Source organism: Heterocephalus glaber, unplaced genomic scaffold, assembly GCF_053883595.1.
Source record: "Heterocephalus glaber isolate CG9 unplaced genomic scaffold, H.glaber_assembly_v1.0 deba00001805, whole genome shotgun sequence".
Lineage (NCBI taxonomy): Eukaryota > Metazoa > Chordata > Mammalia > Rodentia > Bathyergidae > Heterocephalus > Heterocephalus glaber.
This window is the reverse complement of record NW_028258480.1, coordinates 2,363,894-2,372,936: the sequence shown is the minus strand read 5'-3', so window position 1 is coordinate 2,372,936 and position 9,043 is coordinate 2,363,894. Positions and strand designations below refer to the sequence as shown.

At 40.3% G+C, this 9,043-nt stretch overlaps 1 protein-coding gene across 1 annotated transcript; it reads right to left on the bottom strand.

Moving 5' to 3' along the window:
• Positions 1 to 635: 635 nt before the first annotated feature.
• LOC147820751 (olfactory receptor 5B2-like) lies at positions 636 to 1,580 on the bottom strand. Its single transcript, XM_087203628.1, has one exon. It carries the CDS (start codon positions 1,578 to 1,580, stop codon positions 636 to 638), a length of 945 nt encoding a protein of 314 aa, XP_087059754.1.
• Positions 1,581 to 9,043: the final 7,463 nt, after the last annotated feature.

Sequence of the window (9,043 nt, the reverse complement as noted above, 5' to 3'; positions counted from 1 at the left end):
TGAGAGTGTCAGAGATGGATGTCCTCATGGGGAGAGAGAGAGAGAGAGAGAGCAAGCTTGCCCTCCCTTGACTTCTTGAGGAATCTCCCACAATGGGGACCAGAGATCTTCCCTATAATCCACTGCTTTAAGTGACAGATTGTTCTATAAACACACTCACAGATATAGCATAAGGTCATTTCCTGGCTACCTGAGAATCTTAATGCAGCCAAATAAATGCGTAAGATCACCTGCCCCAAATAGCAAGCTATGTTCAAGTCTGGCAAACTACAACATATCTGTATTTGTCATTGTGACAATACCCATGGACATGGCTTGTATATATGGGCATCTTTGAGCCTGTTGTGCACACATTCCATTGATGTGAGGTCTAAAATCACCTGTGTAATGCACATACACAACAGTATCTTTAAGGATGTTTAGGCACCAACATGAGGATATTTTAAGTATTCCAACTCTGTATTTATTTCTAACCACAGCAGTTTTTCCATGTTCAATGACCTTTACACAAGTGAGACAATTATTTCAATAATTTACTTTCAACATGGGCCTCAAAATGTAACAAAACTTTGGGAGAAAAGCTTAAAGAAAGAAACCCAGAAATGGTGAATTTCACAAAGGTACAGGAAAAAATCCTAAACCTTACTGGTCATCCAACAAATGAATGTACTCTTGACCTTTAAGAATGCTCTCTTGACCTCCTTGTTCCTCAGACTGTAGACCATAGGGTTCAGCATGGGGATGACTACAGTATAAAACACAGAGACGATTTTATCAGTGTCCATGGAGTGACTGGATGTGGGCTGTAGGTACATGAACATCGTAGTTCCATAGAAGATGGAGACAGCAGTGAAGTGGGAGGCACAGGTGGACAGAGCCTTGCCATGTCCTGCAGCTGAGTGCATCCTTAGGATGGTGCCAAAAATGAAGAAGTAGGATGTTGAAATAACCAGGATGGCAAAAAAGATATGGAAGCTCACAAGATAAACAAGAATCAGCTCAGTAACCTGTTTGTCAGAGCAGGAGAGAGCCATGACTGGTGGGACATCACAGAAAAAGTGATGGACCAAGTTGGAGTTACAGAAGGAGAGACTGAATGTGTTTCCAGTTTGAATGCAGGCATTCAGGAATGAGATGACATAGCAGCCCATGACGAGGCCTACACACACATTTGTGGTCATGGTGGTGGTGTAGTGCAGGGGCTTGCACACTGCTGCATAGCGGTCATAGGCCATAGTAGCCAGGAGGTAATTTTCTGAACAAATGAGGGTTGCAAACAGGAACATCTGAGCAGCACAGGCATTGTAGGAAATGACCTTGTTTCCTGTACGGAGCCCACCCATGACCATGGGAGTGACAACTGAGGAGGAGCAAAAGTCCACCAGAGACAGGTTACCCAGGAAATAGTACATGGGAGTATGCAGCCGAGGGTCCAGGAGGATGAGCAGGAGCATCCCCAGGTTCCCAGTCACAGTGATGGTGTAGATGAGGAGGAAGGTGATGAAGAGGGGAACCTGCAGGTGTGGGTCATTGGTCAGTCCCAGCAGGAGGAACTCGGTCACCTCTGTCCTGTTCTCCATCAGTGCTGTGCAGATCTTCTACACGTGCTGTAGCAAAGGGAAAGAAAGAAGTATAAACAACTGAACTGAAAGCAAAAAGTGTAAGATCATATGTATTCTGTTATTGTAAAAGTTTTTATACTTCTGATTCTCTAGAAAGGTCACTGTCTTGAAAATCAAAGTGATTCTATTAATGGTATGCACATTTAAATGCTTTCAAATCTACATACTTCAATGTATCATGCATGTAATTTTAAAATTTTAAATATATAAAATGAGCTACACTATTTTTAAATTTGATGAATATGACTATTGGATATATGCTCCAGGCAATTTACTCCTCCTGAGCACAGTGAAAACTGACACTTTCAAATTGCTCACCTATCAAAAATTTCAGACAGGTTAGATGTGTTTCATCCTCTCTCTTCAGCACTATTGTGTTTTTTTCTTAGCCTTTACAGACTAAATTTATTAATGAGTCCATGAAGATATTGTATTCATTTCTGGTAATAATATTATAGACTCTTACCAGTTTGCTAAATGAGAAACAACAGCCAGTACAGAATAGTGCTTTGAAATCAGAAATATATCCACAGTATGTTGCTGAAGTTCTATGGAAGGAGCTCCTCCTATCTCAAGTAATGTTCCAGTTTTGCAAACTCTCCAAAGCAGGAGGAAAAATGGAGAAGAGGACAATCACATGGATCAAGTTCCATATGCACTATGAATTCCTCTGTCCCCTTGGAAGAACAATGCTCCTCTCATCTAGAAAATAAACATGATGCAATTACTCTTGTCACAAAACTCACAGAAGTGGGGCTGTAAACAAGGAGAGGTCTCTAAATCTCTTCTCCAGCAGCTCATCCTCTAAAAGTCCATCAGTATAACTTCCCTCTGAGCGATTTCCCTGGCTGCAGCTGCAAGCTCACAGCCAGTCCTCAGATCAGAAGCTCTCCTGTACTGGTGACGGGGACTATCTCTTAGATGGGTCAGTGACGTTCAAGAGCAAAGGCAGCAATGCATCCCTTCTCAACTGCTGTCAGCTCCACTCCTGTTGGGATCCCAGAGGCTTCTGCCTGGAGATCTGGAGACAATTATGAGCCACTGTGATCTCTGGAGATTTCCCCCTGAGGATACCTGCAGCTCCTCATCCAAGACTCTTAGGGAAGAAGCCATTAAGCTGCCTGCAGGGACCATGATGGCTACATGTTTTAATTAAATGTGTTCTACACTGATAAATGAAGACATAGATATTTCACATATTAAAGAATTACTGAGATGCATGTGTGTTTGTATACCTTCTGTAATGTTTAAAGTTATACCTACCAGTCTGGTTCTTCAAATATTTATTGTTTCTTTACAGTGAAATCTTTGAATCCTTTCTTTACACCTTTCTACATTTTCTGTCTCTTAACATAGTAACATAATTAGCTTTATTTTTATTTTTTATTTCTTCAGCCATCCTCCTAAAGAAATGAAAAGTGATTGCCTTATGTGCACAACATTACAGCGTGTTTAATTTGTCTATATGTCAAAACAATGAATTTATCATAGTCTCATATTTTTTCTTCATTAATATTTTATCAATGTGAATTCATTTTAACATTTTTTCTTCTTAGAATTTTCCATTTTACTTTAGTAGTATATTCGTGCAGTACATGAAGTTTATATTCGTCCTGGGAGTGGGTGCATGTACCTAACACAGCTTGTTCACTCCTGTAATCTCCTTCCCCTTCCACCCCCTCCCTCCTTGTGTCTCTAAATCCCCTTCCCCACTCTCATCTTTGCTATTACTATGCTTAGCTCATGTTCAGAACCTACTGTCTGCATTCACTGTGAGTGTTTGGTACCTGCGTGCAGCGTACCTTTACACTTTTTACTTCCCCTTCCCGCCTCCCCTCACACTTGGTCCTCTGGGTCCTTTCCCATTTGCAAAAGTCCTACCCCCTTGGCTCCTTCTATCCATCCTTCATTTTGCTCTTTGTTTGTACTTTGCCTCACTCAAGTCTGACTTATTTCACTCAGTATTTCTTTTAGTACAGATAACTTCAAAGCATATTCTCTCAGCATTTATACCTCAGGGAATGCCTTTATATCTTTCTATCTGAAGGATAGATTTTCTCATTACCATATTCCTGGTTGCAATTTTTTCCCTTTACTACAGTGCAAATCTCTTGTCAATCTCCTCTCACCTGTCTTGTAAGCTTTCTGCTGAGCAATGTGCTCTCAAGGAAATTAGGACAGTCTCTTTTGTGTGATTTTTCTTTGCTCTTGTCTTAATCATGTTCTGCTGTTGTTTTTCCTGAGAATTGATTCTGAAATGAATTGGGGTAGACTTGGTTAAGTTGAGTCTGACCAATGACTTTTGACTTCTGATACATTGCATCTTTCTCCACTTTTGGAAGTTTTCTGCTATTATTTCTTTGAATACTCTTTCATCTCTTCCATTTTTTTTGGAGCCTTTTAAGCCCCCTAAAACTGCATACTTGTTCTCTACTGCTGTGTAACATTCCCATAAGTATTATTCTTTCATGTTCATTCTTTTTCCCCTGCAACTTGTCACTGAGATCCTTCATTTGTTTTTTTTCCACTTGATGCTTTTTATTGTTTTTAATTTAATGAATACAGTTTCAATGTATTAATTTTTGCTTACTTAAAAATTTCTTCAATCTCTATGACAAATTTTAGTATTGAATTATTTATTTTATTTATAAGAAAATTGAACTTTCTTAAAAGAACTTTTTTCATATCTGCCTTAATGCCTCGGAGATTTCTCTTTTATCACTATCTACTCAGGTTCTGAAAGTTCATTTCAACTGTTAGATGGTGAGATCACAGATTCTTCAAATTTCTTATTCTTTCTGTTACTAACTGTTATATAGGCATTGATAGATTAAGTATTTATGCCAATCTACCCAATCTAATTTGGCTTGTGTACTGTGTTTCAAGAAATTCTAACCTGCTTACTTTCTCTAAACCTGTATCCATTTCCAATATTTCTCCATTCAATGGTACTCAAATTCAGCTCTGCCAGCAATGTACTGTTGGTATGTTGTCACTGTTTCAGCACTAGAGGGCAAGCCAAGCACAGGTTTGTTCCAACTCACATTGCTGTGATTTTTAGCATGACCCAGAAAGTATAGACCATCTTCACAAACTGCTCAGTGGGGCCAAATTCTTCACAAATATGCTGTCCACTGTCATCAGCTTATTGGTTTCAGACCCTTTGGGTTTTGTCTGGGACCAAGTAGAATCACTATAGACACACAACTCAGATGAAAGTTTGTGGTGAACATATTTTCACTTCCCTGTTATGCTCCATATCCCTAGTCTCCTAAAGGAGCACAGCACAGAGAGGGAACAAAACTTTCTTTCGGCTGTTGACTGCCTATTTCTGATTTGCAATTATAGCCAAGGTAATGCTGAATGCTGGAACAAATGTGTGATTTGGGCCACATGTCTTCTCATGACATTGTGGTTGTTTGAGATCTGCTGTCCATAGATGGGCTTCATGATGGGCTCCTTCACATCAGCCCACTATGTTTTCACCAGTCTCTTGACAAATTCATTTCAATATTCTGAGTTTATGATGCTAATCTACTTCCAGTGAGTGGGTTGTTGCTTCACATCATTCTCTCTGAGTAGAGGGTAGTGTTGGTGAAGGCATTCCCTTGGACACCTAGGCTGACACTAAACTTGGTTGTTTCTTAATATCACAAATGTACAGACAGGAAGTGTGGCAAGAGCACACTGACCAGCTAGTATTGCTGTAAATCAGAGTGCTACATTCTGCTTGTTCCCAAGGGAGATCTAGAGTCTGTCTGTGAGCACTGGCCTGGGGATAGTGTGTTTCCCAAATAATCACCCCTTTCTTGGGACAGGCAAATGAAATATTGCACTGAAATATTTGTTCCATGCATCTAGGTTACTTCCCTTCAAATTTAGACAAGGCATGTATCCCCTTTTTTAGACTTCAGCTTCTCTTCTGTAACAAAATAGATAATGATTTTGGATAATCTGCAGAGAATTTTCATAAAAATGTTTACAAAACTTATATACAAATCATAATGGAATTATTACTATCATTCAGGATTCCATAGGTCAAATACGAATTAAATGTTAATCACTAATTAACATTACATTTATTTTTTGTTTTATTTTATTTTATTAGTACATGTTCACAGTACACAAGGTTTACTTTCACTTTGGGGATTAGGTCTGTGTGCATAAAACAGCTTGTCCCTTTTTTCAAATCCCTTCTGCTTCCCAAAACCTCCCTCCCTGTGCCTCTCAATCCCCTTTCCCCATTTTCATTCCTTTTATTATTAACCTTAGCTCATATTTATGACACATAATGTTTTCATTCATTGAGGTTTTTAGGTTCCTGTACATAGCATGTCTTAATTCTTCAACTTCCACTTCCTCTCTCACTCTCTCCTCACCCTCACTTTTCTGAACTCCTTCTGAATTACAAGAGACATACTCGTTTCGTTCCTTCTATGCATTTTTTTTATCATGCTCTTTGTTTGTGCTTTGCCTTACTCACATGAGAGACACCATATGTCATTTAAGCTTATAGTCTAATTCATCTGTGTTTGGTTTCTTTTCTCTTTGAGGAGACAAAATAAAGCAGCACCCAAAGTTAAAGGAGGAAAGGTTTATTTCACTCACAGTCTCCAAGACAGGGTGGCATTTGAGAGGGGCATTGCAGAGGACAAATAGTTCATGGCAGGCAGAAGGCAGCAAGGCAATAAGCAGCAAGCTACAAGTGACCACAGCAGCCCCTTTTCTGTCCCTTATATTATATTCAGGCTACATGCCTTTAGAGTGGGTAGTACTCACACACACTGGGGACCTTTCCATTACCTATACTCAGAACTATGATAAACCAATCAATAGACTAATTCAGTAATTACACACCCTTAATCCCAGAATCATACACTCTAGATCCAGCCACCTCTGAAAAGCCCCACCTACGATGACATGAGGCTTTAGGGGGGATATCTGGACACAAACCATAACATACTGCCTCTGGATCCCCAAAGACTCATGCACATCCCTGTATGAAAAGGGCATTTACTCCATCTCCATCTCCAAGAGTCGCCAAAGTGCTGGTCAGCATTCCTGACCAGTCCAAGTCCAAAGACTCCTCTGAGATTTAAAGCAAACTCTTAGTTCTGAGCCCCTGTTCAAATCCAAACAAAGTTGAAAACTTCCAATATAGAGTGGCACAATATAAACATTACTGTTCCAAAAGGTAAAAATAGGAGGGTAGAAAGGAATGGGACCAAAGCAAGTCCAAAATCCAGCAGGGGAAACATTACATCCTATACTCCAGCTTCCAAAGCAATGTGTGGCAAATTGTGAAGTACAAAGAGCTTGGGTGTCTCTTCCCCCAGGCACTGCTGCTCATTGCAACTCCCAGGTCTTCTCTCTTGGGTCACATCTGCTCCCTTCTTGCAGTTTTTCTCAGAGGATTCACTTTCTCACTTCTCCAAATTTCTGGAGTCTCCACTGCACCTTTGGCTTCATACTCACAGCTTCAAACATTGCTCTCTCAGGAGCCCCCTGCCTGGCCTCCCAGGCCTTTCCTGAAATCTGGGTAGAAGCATTCCTGACCCCAGAATTTTTGCATTCTGCATGCACTTAAAATCAGCACCACATGGATGATGCCAAAGTCTGCCGCCAGCTGGAGCAGTAGCCAGCTGATGATTTTAACCCTAATAATTTTTAAATCATTCTACTTGGCTCTTCACTCTTGATTCTCAACATAGATCTGGCTAAAAACACTCAACAATGTACATGTCACTGCCCCAACATTAGACTGTCTTGAAATTTCTACTGTGAGATTAATTAGTCCACTGCCCTTTCTCTCATTCTCAAGGAAAGCCTATTCACATGAGCAAGATGCAGGCAAACTTTCTGCTAAGGTATAGTACACATTTTCTGGAGTCCACCAGCCAATGTAGTCCTTCTTCCCATCAGAAACCTCCTGAGTCTGGCCTTTCCCAGCAGCATTCTATCAGCAATCTGGTCTTCTGAGCTCTTACCAGAATCTCTCACTGAGTACAGCTTAAGGCATTCCAAGACTGCTTCTTCAGCTGGGATCTTCAATCCTTTTCAACCTCTTCCCATAATCCAGTTCCACAGGCTCCTGAACAATATGGTCAGGTACAGTCACAGCAGACCCCACTCTAGGTACCAAATTCTGCCTTAGTTACTTTTCTTGTTGCCAAGACAAAATACACAATACTCAAAGTTAAAGTCCTTGCAGGCAGAAGGCAGCAAAGCAGCAAAGTAGTGAAGCAACAAACAGCAAGTGATGACCAAAAAGCAACAATACTCATTCTGTCCTTTATATGCCATCTAGGCTACCCACCCTTAGAGCAGTTAGCACTCACTCTCAGGGTGGAGCAGCCATAATCCTAGTGTCACACCATGAATCAGTCCAGCATCAGATCCCGGATCCTAGCATTAAGCACCCTAGATCCAGCCACTTCTGAAAAGCACCACTTAGGACTGCATGAGGCATTGGGGGGACATCTAGACTCAAGCCATAACATCAGGAACAGTGTACTTGATAACTAAAGACCACTCAGCTGATGAAAGTGGCTCGGGAATGTCTCTATGATGGGCTCAAATTGAGTCAGTGCTCTGAATGAAATTAGAACTTTCCACACTGGGAACAGCAAGTGCAAAGGACCTGAGGCATGAGTTTGCTTGAATTTGTGAAGAGATGGCAAAAAAAAAAAAAATCAGTCCAAAAGAAGGAGGGGGAAAGGCAGGAGACTGCAGGGAAGAATGTAACTAACTGAAACAATGGCAAGCATTACAATTTGAAGAATTTGTAGAAAAACATACAATATTACTGGTTTCTAGGCTTAATTTTTAATCTGAATATAGCAATATATGAATATATTTAAAAGATCACTAAATTTCCTGTATTTTCTTATTCCAGTTTATCCTTTTAAAAAATTAAAGTATGAACATGTTTGATGTGTCAAATGACATACTAAAAATACATATTAATTCCCATGAGATTCAACATTTATACATTGCTCATTAAAATACAGAAACTTTTTCAGTTTATAATATATATCGTATTTTCTGAAATTACAACTCTAACACTATTATCAAAAATAAAACCTTTTACCCAAAATTGTGTTCTCTTGCACAAATCAAATGTTAAGTTACAACTTTTAAACAAGTGTGCTTTAGTCAGGGACCTCAAGTAAAAGAATCCACAGAACACATCCAGACAGGCAAGAGAATGCCTGCTGAGGGCATCATCGTACACGACATGGAGCCTGTGAAGTCCAGCGATGCTCTGTCTGCAATCACAAGGACAATGGTGGAGGGGCTCCCTGAGTCAGAGGCAAGGACCTGAGCCAGAGGAGGGGACTTGCTACTGGCATAAGTGTCAGAGAGCAAAGGACCAAGAAGAGGCACAGGTCATTCCATGATGGCTAAGAGTGTCAGAGATG

What these genes read in the sequence shown, in the direction of transcription:
- LOC147820751 (XM_087203628.1), bottom strand. Translation starts at nt 1,580, where the DNA reads ATGGAGAACAGGACAGAGGTGACCGAGTTCCTCCTGCTGGGACTGACC.